Raw genomic sequence first — 23,768 nt, forward strand, 5'->3', positions numbered from 1 at the left:
AAAGAAAAGAGAGAGAGAGACAGAGAGTGAAAACCAGGACAACTTTTAGTAATGTGGCACCCTGCATGGGACTCTGGAAGGGAAGAAGGACATTAAGTAAAAACAAAGGAAATTTAAATAAACCACGAACTTCGATTCATAATGTATCAAGATTGATTCATTAATTATAACAAATGTATCATGTTAATGAACCGTGTTACTGAGAGGAGAAACTGGGTGTGTTGAAAATGGTAACTCTGTACTTTCTTTCAAGTATTTCTGTAAATCTCAAGCTGCTCCAAAAGACAATGTCTACTAATGAGAACAAAGACAAAATATAAATACATGAAGGACTTGGTTCCTCCCCACGGCGACGACGACGCTGGCTCCCTTCTCAAAGGCCTGCTGTGAGCATCACACAGGAGAACGCACACGAAGTATTCAGCGTGAAGAACGGCCATCCTCTATGTGACTACATTTAAATTAAGTAAAAATTAAGGACGTTAAAAATTCAGTTCTTCCACGGCACCAGCCACATGTCAAGTGCCCAGAAGCCACGTGCAGCCAGTGGCTGCTAAATGAGGCACTGATGGTGGAAAACATGCCCATCATTGCAGGAAGTCCTAAAAGACAAACAGTGCATTAAACAATGAACGGCAATAATTACTTGCTCGGTTCCTTCAGCAAATGCCATCTTCTCAACCTTCCCCACCTTCCCCATACCTTTCTCCAATTTACTTTTCTTCTTACCCCTGCCCACCTACTGGATGGGAAATCCACTTGGTGTCTCTTCCACGACCCCATCTAGCACTGCAGGGTCAGCGCCGTAGCCACGTGGTTGCTCGGCTGTGGAAATGGCAGCCAGTCCGATCTGAGATGCACTGTGTAAGACACAACAGATTTCAGAGGCGTGGACGGGGGGCAGAAAAATGTAAAAAGTCTCATAACTTTTATATTGATTACACATAGAAATAACATTTTGGACACGCTGTTAAATAAAGCACATTAATAATAGTAACATCACCTGGATTTTTTAAAAAACTTTTCTTTCCTTCAGCACAGCTCCTAGGAAATTTAAATTATACACCTAACATTTGTGGCTAACGTTTTTGCCCGTTTGCTGCCCAATACAAGCGACTGGCATATAGTAGACGCTCAATAAAATTTTAATGACTGACTCAGGATGCGCCCCTGAGAACCCGCTAGCTCCAACAGTCAACACTGATGTAAGGCAGACCACGTCCCATGCTCCACCTCCTCACCATACCAGATAAGGAAACTGAGGCCGGCGAGGTGACGTCAGCCACTTCCCAACGGCACGTAGTGCGGAAACGTCGGGGTCGGGATTCGAACCCGGGTCCTGTCCCCACAGCCCTGGCGCGCTGACCATTCCTACCTGGCAGGGAGGCGGCGGCGGCGGCGGGAAAGACAGGCGCGAGGCACACAGCATGCGCTCGGCAAGGGGCGCGGTTCTTTGGCCACCGCCTTCCGTCGGCCTCCATGAGCCCGGCCCCAGCCGGCCTCCTCCGCGGCCATCGCCGGCCACCCGCGTCTCCGCCGGCCGCCGAGCCCTTCGCAGGCGGCGCCGGCCGGAAGTCCCGCCTCCGCCGCGCGCCCCGGGGCGCCGAGACAGGCACGTCGGCCAATGAGAAGCGCGCCGTGGCGGACGCCGGCCAATGGGCGCGCGCGCCGGGGGGGCGTGTCCGGGCCGCGGGCCGGAGCGGGTCGTGCGCGCTGAGGAGGAGCCGCCGCCGCCGTCGCCGTCGCCGCTGCCGCCGCCGCCGCTACCGAGGCCGAGCGGAGCCGTTAGTGCCGCGCCGCCGCCGCCCGCCCGCCCCGGAGCAGCCCCGGGCCCGTCCGCCCGCGTCCAGGTGAGGCGGGGGCCTTCGGCGGCACCCGACGGGGTAGGCCGCGGCAGGCCTGAGCTCGCCTGGCCCGGCCGCGGGCGCCCGCGGGCCTGCACCGGCCGAGGCCCAGGCCGCACCGGGCCAGGAGGGGACGCGCGCGGGCCGCGGCGGGCGGGCGGGGGCCGGCCGGTGTGGGCGCCGGCGTCAGGCCCCGGGCCGGATTCCTCGGCCGCCGCGAGGGGCGGGCGAGGGGGACCACGGCGTGGGCACGCGCCTGGCGGCCGGGCTCCGCGGCCGGGGCCCCAGCAGTCCTGGGAGCCGAGGAGCCGGGGGCGGGAGAGCGAAGCCAGAGGCGAGGGAGTGGGGTGAGCGCCTTCAGCGCGCAGAGGTCACGGCCCACGGGCTCGCTCCCCGGGGAAATCCTACAGATTCTTTTGTAGTCGTTGTCAGAGAACCGCGGTCGATCGGAGGTCCTTTTAGAAGTGTGCATACCTTTCCGAATGTATGGGAGTCCTAGAAAAATATGTATTTTTTGAACGCCATCTCTAACAAAGCTGTTTTTGGGGCGTGGGACGTTGGGATTTGTAAAATATGTGTGTGTGTGTTGAAAACACAACCTGCATGCAATTGAACAATGGGGGATGGATGCTCTTCCTTTTCCGGTCTCTTCTGCTGCTAGGCTTATTAAAATGGGTTCTGATACCTACTGTGTGCAGGCAGGTGGAGAAGAACTTTTGCATGCGCTGCCCCGGGAGGGACAGAGCCCCCCCCTTACCAAAAGTATTCATGTAGGATCTGTATGGTCAGTGGTCCAGAAGTGGGGGGAATAGGAAAGATGGTCCTACTGGAGAAGGATTTCATAACCTGGTCATTACTGACATTTTGGGTCTGATCACGCTGGGTGGCGGTGGGGGTGGGGTGGAGAGGATGTCCTGTATATTGTAGGATGTTGAGTAGCATCCCACTAGATGGCCGCAGGATCTCTTTCCTTTCCTCCCTCCCCCCACCCCCGCCCCGAGTTGTGAAGATCAGAAATGTCTTGAGGTATTGTCAAAAGTATCACACACACAAGAGAAGCACCACTGAACTAAGGGATCTTAAAAGTTCCTCTGGCCTCATCTCTGATACATCGGGATCCAAGGCTCCCGAGAACTTGTACAAATTCAACTGTGGCAGCCTTAGTTTTCTTATCTGTAAAATGGAGTGGAAAAATTGCTGTGCAGATTTAAGGATGTGGGAAGCCCCTAGCAATGGCTTGAGCACGGTAAGCACTGAATAGATAATGTCATAAGTAATCACCAGTATTTAGTGAGGATTTACTACCGGCTTGTTCCTTTACAGATCTTTATCTCCAGCCCTTGAGATAGGTGCTGTTGTAACTTCCATCTTCAGGACAAACAAACCAAGGCTTAGATGGGTCACTTGTTATGACCAGTCTCGCACCATAAGGTGGCCGAAGTGGGATTTGAACTCAGGCCCTCTGACTCAAAATCCTTACTCTTAACCATGAGATTTTATCGCTCTTACGGTCACAAGTGTCCAGGGAATCCCGAGAGGAATTCCGTTCAGTTTTCATTCACCGTCTTCTGTGTGCGAAGCTTTGTGCTGGGATTTATTACACAATTTTGTGACTTCAGGGTCTACAAAAAGGCTGAGATACACAAACATCTCAAAATGTGGAAATAAATGTTTCTGTTGAAGCACTGGTTTTGGAGGAGGCAGAGTTCGCTTTGGATGTGCTGAGTCTGAGGTCATGGTGCAGCAAATGGAAAACGAGAGAATTATGAAAATTCTCTTCCCTGCTTGCTTTATTGCTTCTCTCACTCTCTGCTTCCTTCTCGCCTCTGTCCTTTCATACTCCAGCAAAAGTTGTCTTTTTTAAAATGCAGGTCTGATCATCATTCCTGATTAAAAGTTTTCTCTGTGGAACAGATTTTAATTATTTCCCCTCTTTAGGTGACTTCAAAGTTCGGGGTCTCAGGTCTCGCATCTTCTAACCCTCCCTCCCTTTTGCATTTCGCCTGCACCTGGACCTGAAACTCCATCGTCTCTGCCCTTTGTCCACATGGCCTAGAACTTCCCAGTTCTCCTCCACCTAGAGATGCTTTCCTCATGCTGCAAGACCCCGCTCAGAGCTCGCCTACCGTTCGGAACCTCCCCTGACTGCCAGTCTCCCTTGACCCGCCCTGGAAACGGCTAACCGTTCCCTCCTTCCCTCGCCTGTGTTCTGATCCCATTCAGTTGAGCCAAATTAAATGCTGAATGGTGAGGAAAGTGCAGTTGCCGCCTTTTGCCCCTAGGTGGCGATAGTAAAGCAGCGAGGCCGGCCGGAGTCTGTTTAAGTCAGGGAAGAACAGAGGAAAGCAGCCTACAGAAGGGAAGTGAGTCTTGCTTCCCTCCTTTAACCAACCCTCCCTGCCCCGCTGCTAGGCTCTCAGAGGCAGTGGTGATTACAGTGTGGGCAGATTTAGCCACACGTGCGGTGAGGGTTATGCACTGGCTGATGTGTAAGCACAGAAAAGGAGACTATTCACCTAGGCCGGGTAGGCAAAAGAGATCACATAATGCTTCCTGGAGTAGGCCAAGCAATGGTGGGGGGAGGTGCGGGTTAGCCAGGCACAGACCACAGGGAACAGCTTTGCAGGATACAGGAAGAGCGTATGCAAAAGCAGGGAAGTGGGAACATCTTGGTTTGTTCCGGGAACCATTTGGGGTCTGATCTTTCAGGGGCAAGCAAAGCAAAGTAGGTAGTGGCAAGAGGACTCCTGTGACTGGTGTGCAGAGGGGGTTGTCCTGTAGGCCAGGCCAGGGGTGATTTTAGTCCACGAAGTGAAGGGTTAGGGAGTTAGAGCAGAGTTGGAGGGGGACGGTGCTGCAGGCCAGCAAACCAGTTAGAAGGTGATCGCTTTGCTCTATGTAGGAAAAGCTGCGGCTGTGACCCGGAGCTGTAGTGGTTGGGAAAGAGGGGGATGGGTTTGAGACATGGTTGGGGGGTAAGAGACAGGACTCTGTGGGTATTTAGATGTGGGATGTGAGTGAGCAAGAGAGGACACCAATGGGTGATTCTGGGTCTCCGCCTGAGCGACCAGTAGAAGGCCGGTGGTCAGTAAGAGAAACAGGAAAGGCAAGAGAAGGAGCAGTTTGAAATGCAGACACAGGAAAGCGTGCAGTGGATATGCTGTGAAGCAGAGAGGGGACAGAAGGCATTGTCCATGTCCGTACATGCGGGGGCGGGGGGGACTCGCTTTCATGAGCACTGTTGGTTTCACTTGACCCAGGGCCTCTGTGTGTTTTGGCCAAGTCGATGGTCACACTTTTGTAGGTTGAAAACATGAAACGTGACTGCTTGTGCATTGTCATGGGGAGAAGGGGAAGAAACGGCCTCTTTGAGTAACTTCCAGCCTGAGCTGGGGAGAAGAGATCTGTGCAGATATGAAGTAGCAAAAGGATAAGCGGCAGGTGGGGACAGCATTGCGAGTGTTGAAAGAAAGGATTGTCTGGTGCTGGGTTTCTGTGTTTGATGAAAGAGCTGGTGTCCATACCTAACGTTGTGATCGAAGAGGCATGGGCAAGAGTTTTAAGGTGCGGCCAGTGGCCCAGGGTGAGTAAGAGAGGAGAGACAAAGCGGTCCAGAAGCCCGAGTGGACTGGTTGGGGCAGGCAGAGAGGGGTTGAGAGGGTGAACTTGGAGATAAGTCTAGAAAAGTATGTCAGGGTCAGGTGGTAGAGGGTTTCTGGATACAGACGAGAGGTGATCTTGGAAGTTTGTTTTCCTGGGGGAGACTTAAGGATGGATGGGCTGGTCAGGATGCGTTTGTGGTACAAGGTGGCCTGGTGATGGCCTGAACAGGACCAGGACTGGGACTGTTCCTTTATCTCATATACCCAGTACCTTGCTCCGTGCCTGGCCATGGGGTTGGCACTCTGTGTTTTCCTGGGGGAGGGAGGGCCAGAAGGGGGCTCAGGAGTGACTGGATCCAGCCTCCCAGCAAAAAGACATCTCTCCTGGAGGAAGGATTCACAGAGGGAGGAAACAGAAGGCAGAGGAGTGATTTGGAGTGAGAAGGCCTGGTTGGGTTTGGAGAGACTGGGTTTGAAATAATCCCATGGTGGGGAGACCATTTGGGACTCTGTCTAGGTTAGAGATAAAGGGACCCAAACCAGAATAGTGGCAGAGAGATGGGGGAGAAGGAGATCCATTGCCGATGTGCAACTGGCAGATTTTGATGCCTGCTTAGGTATGAGGGAGGGAGAGAGGTGGCTTGGAGGACAAATGTGTCCTGCCACCAGGGAAAGTAACTCAGGGGGAGAAGAGGCTTGAAGAGGGGGACAAGGGCAGGAGGGGAGGACTTGAGGGTGCCTGCAGTTGGAGACGGGGAGGTCAGGGAGGCATACTCCATTTTGTAAGTGAAGTCAGAGGAAGGGCACAGGGCTGGAGTAAGGTTCATGTCTCTGGTGGACAGAGTGAGAAGCCAGATGACCCATCCAAGCTGGTGTGTGCAGTTGATGGTGAGTGAGCATAGACAGCACCAAGGTATTCCACATAGGTAAGGCTGCAGCCGTGAGCCTTGACTGGTGTGACTCCCTGTGACTCCCACGGAGCCCAGGCCCATTAGAAATGGCATCAGCAGTTTGGATCATTTCCAGGGTTCCGGGGCAAAGAGTCAAAGCGTTCCTTCATGGACCTGGAGGCGGGTGAAGTGGCCACTTGCCAAGGGTCAGGAGCTGTGCTGGGCACTGCGAAGCAGGTGGTACCCTCTCCATTTCACAGACGAGGAGACTGAGGCTTCAGGAAAGGAAGTGCCTTACAGTCAGCTGATCAGCAGTAGGCTAGTATTGGGGTGCAGGTCTGTCAGACTCCGCATCCCGGGAGTTTGCCGTGCCTTGTTGCTCTGTGGTTCTCTGCAAGAGCCCTGGAGTGACCTTGACCAGCCAGGAAGGAGCCAGAACTCTTTCACAGGGCTGTGGAGCCAGCGTGTCCCCACAGGCCCGCGCAGCACTCGGACTGGGCCACACACTGGCTACACCTGATGCGCTTCTACCTGAAGCTTTTCAGCCTGGTGGATACTGAATTGCTGTGACGTAGCCGGGGCTGGCGGGTCCGGCGGCTCTCCGCGCCGGGGGTTGTGGGAAGGGGCAAATAAGGAAATACGTGCCGTGTTCACTTAAGCCCTCGCCTGGCATAGCAGTTATAACTGGGTCAGGGGGTACATTCACTTTGTCTCTGGCACCCTCAAGTGTTTCCTGGGTGACCTGACATTCCTGAGGCTTTTACCTTGGAGAAGTCAGAATTTTACATCTGGAAGGGACCTTAGAAATAATTGAGTCCAAGCCCCATCATGTGATGTGTGAAGTGTCAAGGTTGAGCCTGAGGACATATTTGACTGTTCTAGTTTTGCTCCGGCTTGAGTAGTTCAGCAGGGCTGCTGTGTGAATATCAAATGAGACAGATTCTCAGGGGTGTCTAATGGGAACTGGTCTTGGTGCTTTACATGTATATTACCTGTGTAAGTTTTCGCGTCCTTTGTACACATATGTCTTCCCTATGTGCATAGTGGTAATGCTACTGATGGGAACAGCATTGCTGAAGTCTCACAGACAACCAGGATTGTTGAAAATAGTGCAATGGTGCTGAAAACCCTCAGAGATCATCCAAACAGGGCTTCTCCATGGGGCATGCAGTTACTGGAAGTGTTTCCAGCTCAGCAGGAATTGCTTTGCTAAACTAAGTTTCCCTGTTTGCCCTCTACAATGGAGTCTGATTCTATCAGATGGGACAAGTAGTAAGTAAAAGTCAGGTACTGGGGCGTCTAGGTGGCTCAGTTGGTTGAGCGTCTGACTCTGGGTTTCAGCTCAGGCTGTGATCTCACGGTCATGGGGCCGAGTCCCCCGTTGGGATCCGTGCTCAGCATGGAGTCTGCTTGTCCCTCTCCCGCCCCTTCTGCCTCTCGCCTGTTTGCTTTTGCATTCTCACTCTAAAATAGGTAAGTCAGTCTTTAAAAAAAAAAATAAAATAAAGTAAGGTACCGAATATATTAAGACTGTTAGTACAATTTTCAGCTGCCCTTTAACGTGAAGTGGCAAATATACACGATTCCCAGGTGACTCTGAGACCTGGTGTCTGTCCATCCCCGACCCCACCAGCCGATGGGGTGAAAAGCAAATAATTAGGAGTTAGAGTGATTCGTGCATCTGTAAAGTTTTGGGCTAAATGGCGTGTGGGCCCAGGGAACTGGAGCAACCTATTGTCCGAGGGGACGTTTCACAGGTGAGTGAGGAGGTGATGGAGAGAGCGGACAGTCTCCGTAAAGGGAGCAGCCGGAACAGAGGCACGGAGATAGGGAGGTCTGCCACCCTCTAGGGAAGAAGCTGGAGCGAAGGGCCACGTTGCGGAGTGGGGGCTGCTCTGTAGCGACAGTTGGAGGCCCCGCGCTGCCACTGTGAACCGTGCCATGGCTGACCCTGACCGTGAGCACAGTACCGAAGCCTCTGAGCCTCAGTGGGCAGGGCCGCCATGGACAGGGGCCTCCGGATGTGCTGACCTGGAGACATCTCCCTGGAGAGCCCCCGAGCAAGAGGAGACAGCCGGACAAGCCAAGGGGCGGCCAGAAGTAGCTACAACTTGGAAGTCACTGATTGTTGGGGAGAGACAAAGGCCCAGCTGTGGTTGGTGCTTGACAGAAGCTGGCTTGGCCAGGGATTAGGGACGTGGATTTGGAAAGGTCAGGGGAGGAACACAGAGAGCAGGGCGGTGCAGTCCTGAAGCTTTGAGAAGCTGTGCTCTGTTTGGGATTTGGGTTTCTCTGTCATGGGCAGTCGTCCTAAGAACTGGGTCCGCAGAGGCTGCTCAGCCTTCCAGGGGGCATCAGGAGGACCCCGAGTGCTGTGGAGTAAGGCTCACTTTTCAAATCTTCAAATTTATTTTCGAGTTCCCTTGAAATCCTGGTGTAGGGTTCCTTGAGTTTTGACAAATGCGTAAAGTCGTGTGGGAGGTGCAGTCCCCAAGAAACAAAGTGCTCTCTTGTGCTCCCCCAGTGTACGCAGCGCCCCCCTTGCTCCCCGCCCCTGGCCACCACTGGCCCATCCCTGCAGTTCTGCTTTTGCCAGGACGCACCCTTACACTGCGGAACCTCGGAGTCAGGTTCCTTTTACTCTGTGGAGTGTATTTGAGACCGATTCAAGTTGCGTGGATGGCAGCACTTTGCTTACTGGGAGCAGAGCTCCATTGCATGGCCTTCCCTAGCCTGGCCACTGATGGCTCGAAGGGCATCTGGGCTGCTGCAGTTTCAGGTGTGACTGAGTGAAGCCGCTGTGAACGCTTGGCGTGTGGTTTTTATACGAGTGTAGCTTTGCACTTCTCTTGTATGACTACTAATGTGGAATTGCTGGGTCTTGGAAAGCGTATGTTTCAGAAACTGCCCTTATGTCTTCTAAAGCTACTTTAAGGGACACCTGAGTGGCTCAGTTGGGCGGCTGCCTTCCGCTCAGGTCGTGATCCCGGGGTCCTGGGATCGAGTTCTACGTTGGGTGCCCCCTGCTCTGCGGGGAGCCTGCTTTTCCCGCTCCCTCTGCCTGCCATTCTCCCTGCTTGTGCTCTGTCGAATAAATAAATAAAATTTTAAAAAATTAAATACTAAAGCGACTTTAACATTTTTACATTTCTACCAGCTATGCATGAAAATTCTGGTTTCTCCATATCCTTGATAACTCTGTTTTGTTGTCGCCTGCCTGCTTTTGTTTTATTTTGGTTTAACCGTTCTAAATGGGTGGCGTTGTGTCGATTCTCATTCCAGATGGGTAACGGTATCTTAACGCAGTTTTAATCTGCACTTCCGTAATAACTAATAATGTCGAATGTCTTTTCATGTGTCTGTTTGCCATCCGTATATCTTTTTTGGTGCATTGTTTGTTCGTGTCTTTTGTCATCTTTAAAATTAGGTTGTCTTCTTACTAAGTTTTGAGAGTTAATATATGTTCGGAATGCAAGTCCTTTTTCAGATATGTGATTTGCAAATACTTTCTTCTTCTCTGTAGCCTGTAAGCTTTGCAAAGCAAAAGTTTTACATTGTGATGGTATCCAGTTCTTCAATTTTTAAAAAATGAATTGTACTTTTGGTGTGGTATCTCAGAAATCTTTGCCTCACCCTGTGTCACAAAGATTTTCTCTTAGAAAATTTCTTTTTTTATATTTTAGAACAGAGGTCGTCACACTTTTTCTGTGAAGAGCCAGATGGTAAATATTTTCAGCTTTTTGGGCCATCTGGTCTCTGTCACAACTACTCAACTCTGTCACTGTAGTGCAAAGGCAGCCACAGACAATACATAAACAAATGAGAATAGCGGTGTGCCAATAAAACTTTATTTATACAAACAGGTGGTGGGCCATCCACTGTGTTAGAAAGTCATCTTTTTAGCGGGCATGCAAGACACCCCACTCTGAATAATGAGAATTAGGTCATTATTGCTCAGTTCATGATCCATGAAAGTGGAGGGAGGGAGAAGATGGGAGAGTACGTCCCTAACTCCGAACGAAGGTGAGGAGAGGGAGGGATGAAGAAAACAAGGGAGAAGAGAAATGTTTGAATCACATTTCGAACAAAGGTGTATTTTAATTTTTCAGAGTTAACCCTTGCACTTGGGTTCAAGCTTTAGCAAATGTGTGTGTTTGTGTTTGAGCTGATGATCTGTCTGAAAGCCTCAAGGCTGCAGATGCATTAACAGAGTTCTGGAGTTTTTCATGATTAAAGCCCATTAATGCTGGTGGTCTCATGCTTTCTCCTGAAAATTGGTGTTTATTTAATTCATATTTAGATTATATCCAGCATTTCACTTGTACCTGCTATGGAGTCCTGGGGTCCTCACACATACTTCCCCGCATGTGTGTGATTACTTCTGGAGAACAGGTCCGACGGTTCTGAAGCAGAGGGTGGCATTGGTGTGAAACTCAAGGGCATCCTCCAGAAGCCTGTAGCGTTTCATGCTTGTATCAGCGGCGTACCAGGGTGTCCGTCCGCCTTATCCTTCTCTACAACGCTAGATTTTGTCCATCCTGGACGGTCTTATATCTGACCGACAGAAGGTGGCATCTCTTTTGACTTCACAATTTCCTCATTATCTGTGAGTTTGGGCTCTTGGTTTATTGGCATTTGAATTGCATTTGAATAGTTGCGGCTCATATCCTTTGTCCCCTTCTCCGTTAAGGATGTGTCTTCTTTCTGGTGAGTTTGTAGATGCTTAGAATCAAGTGGTCTAAGCGTTGGGAGTGTTGACATTGGGGGCTGGACAGTTCTTGGTTGTGGGGACCATCCCGGACCTTGTGGCACCGCCGGCCTCCCCACTAGGTTCCAGTGGCACATCACCACCCGCAGTTGTGGTAACCAGAAATGTCTCCAGACACGGCCCGGTGTCCCCTGGAGAGCCGAATCACCCACGCCAAGAACCACTGGCCTAAATAATGTCGTAGGTAGCGAGCATTTTCTCCCAAGTCCACTGCTTGTCTGCGTGTGGTGCCTCTTGCCACACAGAACTTCTTAATCCTAGGAAATCTGACTTCCCAGTATTTCTTTTATGGCTTTAGATGCTAACCTATTTTATAAAGAACAGGGAGCATAGAACATTTGCAGGTAAATAAAAGAAATACTGGGAGAGTGCACTAACTTCGCACGTTGTGTACAGTCCGAAGCAAATCAGGAGGCAGGAAGGAGAGAAGTCCCACCTGTTTCCAGCAGGGGAAGAAAAACCCAAACCCAAAACCACACCTAAGTACTCTCCCAGTGCTGACTCAGGGGGGAGGTGGGAGCTGTGTTCAGGTTTTTATATAACCACTGGCAAGGCTATTTTTAAAGAAGGCTCAGTGCTCCTGACGGCGGGCACTGGGTTTTCAAGCATAAAAGCGGGGCTGGGCAGAGGGATCCGGAGAGAGGGGTGGGCTGCCCCGGAGACCTCCCGGCTGGTGGGCCGCGGGGCCTTTTTCCGCTGATGACACTTCAGCCCCATGGGGGTGAGTGCCTGCATATTTAGAGGCAGGGACGTGGGACATCTTAGATGACGTGGCCGGGCACGGCAGGACTTGCGAGCAAGCCCAGCGCGAGTTGTGTTTTCAGAAGAGCGGTCCCGACGCTCTCGGCCGCGCTGATCCGGACTCCCCTTGAAGCCGTCACTGTGCGGTGGTGTTCGCCACTGAGAGCGAAGACCTCTGCGGGTGGCTAAGGGCATTCCAGAGCCTGCAAGCTTTGAAGACCACGTTCCCCCAACTGGTAGAGAAACCCTGACCTCTTCACCAGCTCCGTCGCCATGGCCTTGGGGATAGAGGGATGGAGGGACCCATTGTCTCCCTGCGTGAGGACAGAGACGGGGCACCAGAGTCTCTGTGCTCAGGTGCACATTGCGGCCTCCTCAGTACCCAGCTGCACTGTGGCGCGTGCGGAGATGTGAGGAGGCGATTGGGAAGCTTTGGAAAGCTCTCGAGACAACCCGAACGCTTTTCGCAGGAGCTTGAATGATGGTGCTGGAATTGGTTGTCGGTGTTTTATTTTTAAGGCAGCTCCGCACCCAGCGTGGGGCCTGAACGCAGGACCCTGAGATCCAGAGTCGCACACTCCACCGACTGAGCCGGCCAGGCGCCCCCGTTTGTAGCGTTTTTGAAGCACCCTGTAAGTAGAGACGGCTGTTGTTTTAGAGCCTGATTTCAGGTTTACAGAAAGACTGCAAAGGAAGTACAGAGCGGGCGTCCGTCAGAATCTTCCCTCTGACACCGACATCTTGTGCGGCGTTTTGCTAGACTCCACGAGCATAGTTTGCCTTCGGGTTCGGTCTCCATGTGCACCTTCGGTGGGTTTCGCCCGGATGCGTGCTCACCTGTATGCATCAGGACCAGACAACCCAGAGAGCCGCACTGCACGGAGTCCTCTGCGCTCCTCTGCGCCTCCCACCCTTCCTTCTGAGCCCTGACAGCCACTGGTCATCTTACCTGTTCTGGGTTTCATCTCTTCCACGATGTCCTATAACCGGGGTCGCCTGGTGCGTCGCCTTTCAGACTTAACGATACACAGTCAAGGCCTCCCCCAGTCTCCGGCTCCAGAGCTCATTTCCTCCTGTCACCAAATAACGGCCCATTGTGTGCAGGCCGCGGACAGTAGCAGTTTGTTCCTTCCTTCGCCTACTGAAGGGCATGCCGGCTGCTTCCAGCCACGGGGCAGTTATGAATTAGGCCGCCGTAAACCTCCACGTGCGGGTTTTTATGTCAAGTTGAACTTGAGCAGTGTTGAAAAGAAAAAACCCTAAGTGCCAGTCATTTGTTTTGCCTTAATGTTGTGCAGTATGGACGTGTGGAATTTACTTGGTTTTTCTCCCCCCTCCGCAGATTTTTAAAAAATACAATGTCTAATGGTTATGAAGACCACATGGCCGAAGACTGCAGGGATGATATCGGGAGAACGAATTTAATTGTCAACTACCTCCCTCAGAACATGACCCAGGATGAGCTGCGGAGTCTGTTCAGCAGTATCGGGGAAGTCGAGTCTGCAAAACTCATTCGAGATAAAGTAGCAGGTAAAGAAACGGAGAGGGTTCGAGGGGGGACTTGGGGGTCCCACTAAGCACCGGCTTCTGTGCCCGCAGTTCCTTAGGGCAGAAGAGCCACAGCCCTGCGACGGCGGTTGTCAGGTTCCGCTGTTATCTCAGACTGTATTGTGCCACCGCCCTGGTGGCAGATTGGACATCGGTTTCCAAAAAAGGAAAAGCTCCTCCTGAGACAGAGCATGTACAAAGTGAGATGGTGGGAGGGTGGGAAGACGAGGGGACACCAGAAATGGGGACAGCTCTGACAGCTGGAAGAGAGCAGAGAATGTGCGTGACAGCCCGGCCTGGCTCGGCCCCATGTGCCGAAGGGACTCTGGTCCAGGCAGGTCCTTCCCTGTCTTCCTGGGTCCCCGTGCGCAGCCAGGCCCGTGGCAGAACACAAAGAGTTCCTGTGCTGCTTGCCATCACACCATCAGCTGGGACATCGGAAACATGCGGAGTTTGAACTCTTGGGGGGTGAGAGCGGGGCTCCCCGTGGATCGACAGGCAGGCTGTCTGATTGGATGCCGGCTGAGAGCCCCGCTCTCCACTGCTTCCACGTGCGACCTTTAAACCTCAGTGTCCCCACACCTAAAGTGGGGATGGCTCCTACGTCCTAGTGCTTACCTGCCTCATAAGGGTTTGCAGACACCTGGGAAGGCTGTCCTTACGGCGCACCCTCCGCCCCGAGAGTATGGTTACAAGGAGGAAAACATGGAAAGATCAGGTGCTACGAAGCACTTCCTTCCTTCTGTCCCTAGGAGGAACATTGCTTCTAAGGAGCTGCCCCCTCCTCCTCCTGTCCCTGCTCCGTCCTTTCTACCCTTATTCGCCCCCGCCCCGCCCCATTCTCGTCCCTCCTCCTCCTCTCTGCTCCGGTGAGCTGAGGAATGGGCAACGCCCCCCCGACCGCCACCCACCAGAGAGGGCTCTGGCTGCCACCCTGGGTTGTGAGACTGGTTCTCTGCACTGAAAACTAATTTAAAAGTTAAAAAAACAAACAACAACAACAACAACAAAACCCACAAGAAAAACTTTATTATGGAAATAAGATAATATCTTGTATTCTGATCTGCATGAAAGTAATATATTAAGCCCTATGTACCCATCGTCTTACTTCATTGATTCTCAGCTTTTGCCAGGAAGCTGAAGTTGCCTGTCTCTGGGCTGCATCCTGTCGAGGCCGGCTGACTTCTGTGTAGGGAATCAGTTCATCAGAGGGGGCACTGACTTCAGAAGTTTTTTAAGGACTCTTCCAGTTCTGAGTCTGTGATTTAATAAACATCTTCTAACGAGGAATTGTAGATAATACACAAATTTTAACGGCGTTAGAATGTTCTAGAAGCCATTATCTTTCTCCTGTTTCGGGAGACCATCTGCATAAGAGTCCTTGTTCAGAAGTGTTTTAAAATTCTCCTATGCTACTAACAAGTCTTGCCTTTCTCCTCTTATGTTCTGACGGGAGGGAATTTTTAGCCCCGTGGATATTCCTGAACATTAGAGTCCAATTTTGCCAGCATTCTCACGGTACCTGACTCTTTGTTCACTTGTTGTGGTTTCAAAGGAATGTGAGCTCTGATGATAGGAACACCTAGATTTGGTAAGATCAGTCCAGAGAGAACTGGTTTCGGGAATGGGGTAAAAGCAACAAAGTGTAATTTGGAAATTATTTCAGTTCAGAGATAAACTTTTCCTCCTCTTCAGGCCAGATAAGTGCAACGTTCGAAGCGTTGTGGAGTCTGTGGCCGCAGGCTCCATCTCAGCTCTGCGTCTTGCTAACAGTTCTTTAAATTGAAAACAGCCTGCCTTCACAAGAGGCGCACTGCATCTGCCTCTCCCCTCCTGCCGCTGGTGTGCGGAAACCTCGCCAGCTGCGCGGCCCCTCTGTCCCCTGTTAGGCTGCTCTGGTGAAACCCCAGGCAGGGAAATGTTCGTCCAGATGCTCCCCCCTAGCCGGGCTAACGAAGCCGATCCTGGAGAGAGTCTTGCGTCCAGGCAGATAGATGGATGCCCTCTCAAAGCCCCTTCCCAGCGGAGCTCAGCCCACAACACAGGCATCCCCGGCCCTCACAGCAGCCGCGTCTGCACCCTTCACCCTGGGCTAGTGATTGCCTCCCACCTCGCTGGGAAAATAACAGCCGTCTCCACCCCTGCCCGTCTCCACGTCCTGGGAACCTCAGGCTAGACGAGCACCTGCTTGCCCAGGTCTCTCCGCGATCAGACACGCTCACGTCTGTTCACTTGAAAAGAATCCTTGCTGAGGTTCCTGACCCTCCAGCTCAGAGTGTCTCCACTCAAGACACTTGGGACTGGACAATTCTTGGGGGCAGAGGTTGCGTCTTACGTTGCGGAATGTGGAGCGGCATCCCTTCCACTTGCTAGATGCCAGTGGCATCTTCCTAGTCGTGTCAACTTTAAAAAAAAATGCCCGTAGACGTGGCCGGGTGTCGCCAGTACCCTTCCTCGCTGCTCTGGTTTTTGTCCTCCCTCCCCGCCCATTCACAGAGCCGCCAGTTGATTGTCTTCGCTTCCTTCTGGAAGCTTCCCCTCCTCTTTGGCTTCCATGAACTACCTACCTGGCTTTCTCCCAGCCCCGAGGCCTTGCTTTCCCTCTTGCAGCTCTTTCCTGGCCATTAACTTAGACGGTCCTTAGGGTTATTCCCAAGCTGCTGCTTCCGCCTGTGCTTCAACAAGAATGTTCTCCCGACCTTCAGACCCCTCCACCCCTCACCTTCAGTCTTTCCCCAGCCTTTCCCCAGCTTCTGCATCTTACCAGGTGGCCCCAGTGTTCACTCAGTGACTCCAGTCAGAAATCTAAGCATGACTTTTGATGTGTGTCTCTGGCTGGCACTCCTTCTTCTGGACGCTTCCATCCCTTCCCTTCCGCCCCTTCCCCTGCCCCACTACCCGCCACAGATCCAGATGAGGCCATGTTGTCTTCTGCCTGCGCTGGCATTCTGGCCTCCTAACCAGCCACCCATGTTTCCTCCAGAAGGCTCTCTTTACTGTGGCAAAGGAATCGAAACAGTCTGCTTGTGCCCCCGTCACTGTCAGTTCCCGGGCCCTGCTTGCTTCAGGTCACCTTTCCTGGCCCAGCTGTGTCAGCGTTGGATGCTCCTTGACTGGGTTGCCATAGCAACTGCACAGCTGGCGGGATGGGTTTCCACACTGCACTAAGTTAGAACTTTCTGGTCCAGGAGGTCCATATGGTTTTCAAAGGCAGGGACTCTGTTAGCTCCTTAGATACAGTCATAATCAGTGCCTGTTGAATGAATGAATGAGTACATCTAGTGAAGGGGGAAATGCTAATCAGCTCGGCCATTCATTTGCTCAACAAATATTTACTGAATGCCAACTATTGGCCAGTCATGGGCGACAGGAGGAGTGAGGACCGGATGGTGGCTAGGATGCTGGGAAGGTTTGACGGGCTGGCCTCAAGATTCAGGGTGTTTCTGGCTGCCATGCCCCAGCGCCTATGTTGGGGACATGCATTTGTTGCTGCATGTTCATCCACAATTCTAGCTAGCCCTGCCGTGCAGCCCTGCCCCACTTTCTGGCCTGGTGTCCGGTCCTCTGCAGACGCCATATGGCCCAGGAATCAGCCTCTGCCCTCCTGCACTGCCCTGTCAAAGCCCACACCCCGCCTGCAGCTCCCAGGTCTCCTTGGGGACCTGTCCTCCTCCTCCCCAGCCACTCGGCTGTCCACTCACCCTCCTCTCAGGCCCGACTGAGCTGCTTGTCATTTCCCAGCGTGCCCTGGCTCTTACAGTCTTGTGATTTTGTGAGTACTGTTCCCTCTACAGGAAAGCCCTTCCACACCAAGCCAGCCTGACCTTTGTTTCTTCTAGAAAAACAACATGAGGCAAGACGAGGAAAACATGAGGAAAAAAAAGTTTAAATTACCCCAAATCCTGTTAGCTTTGTAGTTCGTGTCCTTCCGGACCTGTTTCTTTCCATGCTTGTGGTGATGAGCAAGTGTGCGCTTTCAGAAAAACGGGCTCTCGCCACCCAAGCCGTGCGAGAACCTTTGCTTTCTGTACCTGTGAATGTTTTTCTGTCACTGAGCATAACTACCTCACCAGAACAGTTACACGGGGTCCTGTCGTATGGCGCTCCTGAGCGTACAACAGGATAGAACCATATTGCGTGTTGATGGAAACCCCTCGCGTCCTGGTGCGTGTCTGCGCTCCTCAGTGATTGCCGTTGGAGGTCCTCCTGGAGGTGAGCCCGTAGAGGGGACAGCATGTACCGACTCAAAGCCATCACCAGTTTACTCTCGTTCTGCCCTGCCCCACCATCCCCTAGGCTGGGAGGGTGGGGGGCTCTCCTCTCGCCCAGCCTAAGTGAAAATGACACCTGACTCGGGTCGTCATTCACTTTTTAATGATGTTCATCTGGTTTCGTGTCTTTGCTGGCTGTTCGCACTCTTCGTTTATGAAATAACCTTCTTGTTCTTTGCCCGTTTTTTCTTGTGGAGGCATTTGCTGTGTCTTATTTATTGTCTCTTTAATTCAGTCACCCCTCTGCCTCCGCTAAGACCCAGCCTCTCTCCCCGGGAAGCCCTCCCTGGAGCCCCCGCGGACATTCACAGGCAGAATCTGCCCCTCCCTCCCCTCTCACGCCGCAGGGGAGGCCTTGGCCACAGGTGCTCCCGCCCCGGTCGGTTTGAGAGACATAGCGTCTGGCTGCTCTGGCCGCTCTGGCCGCTCGGGTCGGCGAGTGTAATAGGAGATGCCGGGGCATCATTTCTCGCTTTTGACCTTGTCTAGAGAGAGGGCAGTGTTTGGAACTGGAAGAGCAGTGGTTGTGAGGCCGCTGGGCCGGACACGGGCAGTGCGTTGCAAGGAGGCAGTCTGGGTCTCCTCCAGGCAGCGGCTGTCGGAGTGCGGGCCGCCGACCCGCAGCGGCCCCTCGGAGACGCACACGTCCCAGGCCCTGCCCAGGCCCCCCTGAATCAGCCAGGCCAGGGTTTCCGCACATCTGATTGAACCTTCCTGGAGGTTACTGTGCTGGTGCAGAGCAAGTCAGAGTCGAGGAGCTCTGCCTGCAGGGTGGGGAGCGAGAGCTGGGGGCAGCGGGAACCGGGGGAGCGCTGGCCTCTAGGACGCCCGTGGGCCTCAGCCTGAGTTGATTCCTGCTTCATCCCTCCCTGTGTGCACGCTCTCTCTCTCTCTCTCACTCACTCATCACCTACCTGCTCCCCTCTTCTCCAGATCTCCCATCATGGGCTTCTGGTTGCCCTCACCTGCCAGCACGGACTCCAGGCAGGTCCTGCCCTCCTTAAGCCCCAGCAGCCTGTGCAGGGTCCGTACCCGGCCCAAGCACTGCCCCTGAGCACCCCTGTTCCCCGACCAGACCTCAGACTTTCCTCCATCAGGGCTCGTCTTCCAGTGCCCTGAATGAGAGGGGGGGCTGCCCCTGATCCGCCTTCGTGGCCGGGATCCTGGCAGGCTCATTACCGCTCATTACCTCTAAGGGATGGGAGAATCATCTATAGGGAGACTGGAAGTCTGCCTGCCTGACATCTGGGATCCTCAGGCTGAGGCAGGCCTTGGGAGCTGCGGCATTGCCCGGCATGGCTTACAGACCCTGTTAGAGACGCAGTAACGTGGGGGCTGCTTGGGGAGGTGAGGGCCTTCCCCCAGGCGCCTACTCTGAGCCACGCCAACAGGCTTCTGTGCTGTTGGAGGGCTCCACTCCTCATTCCCTCCCAGCAGCAGCTCTCAACTCCTCATTGCAGTCGCCAGGGAGCTCTCACAACAACTGATGCCACCTCCCCTCCTTCTGCACACACCCCCACACCGCTGTCATTGGTTCGGGTTATGGCCCGGGCAGTGATCGTTTTTAGAAGCTGCCCTGGTGATTCCAGCAAGCAGCCAGAGTTGAACACGGTGCCTTACGGGCAGCAGCTGGGTGGAGGCCGGGACTTGGCATTTCCGTGTGTGGCCTCATGTGGGTGCAAACCAGGGGCTCCCCTTCATTCCTCAGCTGCCTGCCCTCCCACTCTACGCAGGTGCCCACCACAGAGGGTTGAATAGACTCCAGGAGGACAGGGCCAGACCCAGAACGGGGTGTGCAGAGATCCGCCCCACGCAGCTGCAGGCCCCAGAAGGCGCGGCTTGGGCATGCTGGTGGGGAGCTACTCCGTGGCACTTAGAGAAACTCGGCCTCCTCTGAGCTCCCTCCTCCAGCAGCCGATCTGCGGGTCCTCTTGGTGGGTCCTCCTGCTGCTGCCCCGGCCTGTGCATCCACACCTGGTCTCGCTCCTGGGCCCGGCGGCCCGGCCCCACTCCACCCAGCAGCCACCTCTGGGCCATTTCCCAGCTGGTCGCCTTGCATTTCCTGGAACACACCAACGTCTCCTCTGCCTCACACACTTGGCACTTGCTCTTCTGTCTGGACTGCTTGTCCGCAGCCATCCCAGGGTTTTACTGCGATCATCGGCTCCTCAGAGGGCATTCCTGGCTGCCCTGTCGACCCCGGCCCTGTCCCATCAGTCCCTGTCAACCACAGTGGGGACTGTCCTCATAGCACCTTGGTGGCGGTTTTGTTCATTGGTTCCGTGCTGGTTCGTCACCCAGCTTGCCCACTGGAATGGGACATTCGTTGAGGCACAAGCTGTCCTTCATGCTCATCATCGAACCCCCTGGCCAGCCTGGCATGGGTCCTGACACCCAGTAGCTGCTCGGTTAATACTTGTTGGCTCATCGAGGGGGAGGGAGAGCAAGCCTGGGAAAGGAGGCAGTGGCAGTCTGGAAGTGTGTGACTTCCTGGGTGATACTGGCAGGTGTGGGTACATGATGCTCAAGGAGGCCACTCAGGAAGAATGTATAACTGAGACAAGAGCCGGAGGCAGAACCCTTGGGGGCCATCTCGATGGGATGGGTAGAAGACTAGGAGCTTGAGGAGGGACCGTTGGGGAGAAAGAAAACTTGCTGTTGTCATCACATCCTGGAGGAGGAGGCACCTGTCTGTGGAGTGGCACTGAGAGTTGTGGCTCCGGTGAGGGCAGGGCTGACATTCTGCAGTGACCACCCTGGGAGCCCGGCCAGGGCCACCAAGCACCAGGGAGGCAAGGAATCAGGCAGTGGGCCCAGGTAGGACCCAGGTTTATATGCTGCCAGGGGCCACCTGCGGCTGAGACACAGGAGCGCAGCCTGGGCTTAGGCCACCTGTGCCACCAGTGAAGGAGACAGGTGGTCCAGGACTGGGATTGGCCTTGTGGAAAGAGCAGAAATACAGGAAGACCCGAGCACCGGTTGTACGCACCAGAGAGGCAGAGGAGCCCCTCTGGGGGCTGGGCCAATGGGCTTCATGGCCTGGGCACCATGACAGATGGGTAGAGCGGGGATCGGAGAGCAGCTGTTTACGAGGAAAAATCCCAGCAAGCGTGTAGTTCAGTTCAGGAGTCCATAACACAGGCCTTCTGCGTTCTCAGCTTCGACATTGTAGTCTGGACTGTTCGCAGGGGGCCCTAAAGTTCCAGCCTGGAGCCGACCGCAGTCGTGACCGTGTTTTCTGAACTTTGGAGTCTGACTCTCCTACTAGATGGGCCCCAGCCCGGTGGGCACGCAGCTCCGGGGTCCTCACTGCCCACGGTCAGAGCGAAGTCTCTCAGACCCATGGAGTTTCGTTCGAAGTTTGGGTGTGGGGGCACGTGTGGGGGTCAGTCGGTTAAGTGTCCAGCTCTTGATTTCAGCTCAGGTCATGATCGCAGCGTCCTGAGGTCAAGTCCCGCCCTGGGCTTCGAGCTCAGTGTGGAGTCTTGTCCCTCTCCGGACCCCCTGCTTGCTCTCATTTACTTGCTCGCTCTCTCTCTCTCTTTAATACGAAATAAAATCTTAAGAAAAAAGAGAAGTAGTTTGAGTGTGGAGGGTGAGGTTTGGGATTTGTTTCTTTAAAAAAGAAAGTGGCCCGTGCAGAACTGTGGACAGTTAATGTAGCTACTCTGCCCCGAAGGAGGGAGAGTACATCTCCCCAAGGCACTCCTTTGGTGTGGGCTGTGCACTGCCTGCCTTCCACAGCCTGCAGTGTGGGGTGAGGGGGGACTTGACAGTGAGGAAACCTGGCAAACCCACGGCCTCGGCCAGGGGATCCGGGCCAGCGTTAGCAGTGGTAAGTTATGGGGACAGTGCACCCGCCCATAGGGTGTCAGGAGGGCACTTCACTCTGCCGTCTTCCTCACAAAACGCAACAGCCCAGCCTCACCATGGAAAACATCTGACGGACCCAAGCTGCAGGAGACTTCACGACATTCCTGACCAGCCCTCCTTGAAACGCTCAGGGTCATCAAAAGCAAGGGAAGTCCGAGAAGCCGTCCCGGCCAAGAGCAGCCTACAGGGATCTGACGGCTACATGTCCTGTGGGATCCTCGATGGCCTCCTGGGACAGAAAGCGCCGTTAGGGGAAAACAGAGGCCATCTGAATCAAGTGTGGTTAGTTAGCCACATACCAGTCCTCGTTCCTGAGTTGTAACAACTGTCCCCTTCTGGCGGAAGATGTTACCACCAGGGGAAATGGGGTGTAGCTCTATAGGAACTCTCTGTATTATCTTTGTAACTTTAAATCTAAAAAGTAAAGGGTTTTATTGGGGTTTTTTTGTGTTTTAGGAAAGCGGCAAAACTGGGTTAGACTGCTAGGTTCCACGTCTCATTACCTCCCAGAGGGCCTGAGTTCAGCAGGCAGCCGTGGAATTCTGCATCATGTGGCTAAAGGCCTGGTGTTTTATACCTGCTTGTTGTCACCCTCCACCAACTGGAGGAGGAAAGCGAGGCTCACCGCTCTATCTCTGTGCCCAGAGCAGTGCCCAGCACTCAGTGGCTGCCCCCTAGCATGGCACGTGGGCGGGTAAGGGTGGGCATGTTGGTTCTCTTCTCTGGGCCTCCGCCTGCCCCTCCTGTAGGGAAAGGACAAGGCTCCTTCTACTCCATCCCTCAGCCTTTGCTTCTCTGGGGGCCTCCTGGGAACCCACAGCCCCTCCCTTCTTAGGCTGAGCCCCTCCCGTGGCATGCCGGTGGTGGTCGCTGTCACCACTTGAATGTTTCACCAGGGAGAGGGGACACCTCTCTGTGACCCTCAATGTCTTTCTTAGTAACCTGTACTTCCTCCCCCTAACCGCCCCCTCCCCCCGCCTACTTCAGCTGCTGCTGCCACCACCATGGGCCACCGCCAAGGGCAGCCCTGGAGCCTTGGACGGGGCTGTGATGCCCGGCACACGGCTGGCCTGGGACTACTCAGCTGCAGCTTCTCCGCGAGCTCCCTGGCATCTGCCCATAGCTGAGCTGTAGGTTTGGGAAAGTGTGGGACCCGACGCTGGGTGGCACCAGAGCCCAGCAAACCTTCCCACTCGGGCGTGAGTTGTGGAGAAACCTCTGGACACAGACAGCTGGTCACCATTCGGCCCTCCCCGCCTGCCTGCGTTACCAGTTGTGACTGCCCTCTGTCCTCGCCCTCGGAGTCCCCACGTCTCAGCCGGCGGCCGGTGAGACTGATCATTGTCATTGCCTTGTGAGAGCTTCCATGGGGAGCTCTTAGAAATGGCTGCTGCTTCTTTTTTTATTTTCAAGATTTTATTTATTTATTTGAGAGAGAGCACGTGTGTGCAGAAGCAGAGGGAGAGGGAAAGGGAGAGAATCCCAAGCCGACTCTGCACTGAGCGTAGAGCCCAAAGCGGGGCCAGACCTGGGGCTCGATCTCATGACCCTGAGATCATGACAGTGGAGACTGAGCCACCCAAGCACCCCACATACTATTTCTTTTTAAATAAAGGTAATATTTGTTCATTGTAGAAAACTTGCCAGGTTGCCAAGAAGCATAACAAAAAGCGAGTATAGATTGTGACCACCGGTCTCTGAGCCCATTTCCCAGAGGCCGTGGCTCTTGGCGACCTTTTCCTCCCGAGCCCAGTCAGTCGTCGCCCTGGTCATCCGCCCTGGCTCTCGGCTGTTGACCATTGTGCACGTGTTCTCCCACACAGGGCACAGCCTCGGCTACGGCTTTGTGAACTACGTGACCGCCAAGGACGCGGAGAGAGCGATCAACACGCTGAATGGCCTGCGGCTCCAGTCAAAGACCATTAAGGTAAAGCGCTGCCGCTGCCACCTCGGCCCGGCCTGGGGAAGCGGCCTCCCCTTGCCTCCCCCGGATGAGGGGTCTCCCCCTTATTACTTCATCGTCGCTGGTGAGGGGACCGCTGCACAGGGCCCTGTTGCTCTGGGGGCGTCCACTCGGGGCTGGAGTGGTGCCTGTCCAGTGCGTGCTGGGCGGGGACCGCCCCCGCCCCGTGCTGCTGCCACTCAGCCGCCTCAGCTCAACGAGCAAAGGGACTGTCACCAGGAAGGGCACTTCACTGAGGGCAGTCATCCCCCGCCCTGGGCCCAGGCGG

The 23,768-nt window shown here is 54.1% G+C and overlaps 1 protein-coding gene across 1 annotated transcript in view; it reads left to right on the forward strand.

The window, feature by feature from the left end:
• The first annotated feature begins 1,671 nt into the window (after positions 1-1,671).
• Positions 1,672-23,768, forward strand: part of ELAVL1 (ELAV like RNA binding protein 1) — a 36,315-nt gene continuing 14,218 nt past the window's right edge. The window contains exons 1-3 of the mRNA XM_032309104.1: positions 1,672-1,850; positions 13,188-13,375; positions 23,361-23,464. Coding sequence (XP_032164995.1) covers positions 13,204-13,375; positions 23,361-23,464 — 276 coding nt within the window. The 5' untranslated portion in view covers positions 1,672-1,850; positions 13,188-13,203. The remainder of the gene's footprint in view (positions 1,851-13,187; positions 13,376-23,360; positions 23,465-23,768) is intronic.

Source organism: Mustela erminea, chromosome 1 (assembly GCF_009829155.1).
Source record: "Mustela erminea isolate mMusErm1 chromosome 1, mMusErm1.Pri, whole genome shotgun sequence".
Classification (NCBI taxonomy): domain Eukaryota; kingdom Metazoa; phylum Chordata; class Mammalia; order Carnivora; family Mustelidae; genus Mustela; species Mustela erminea.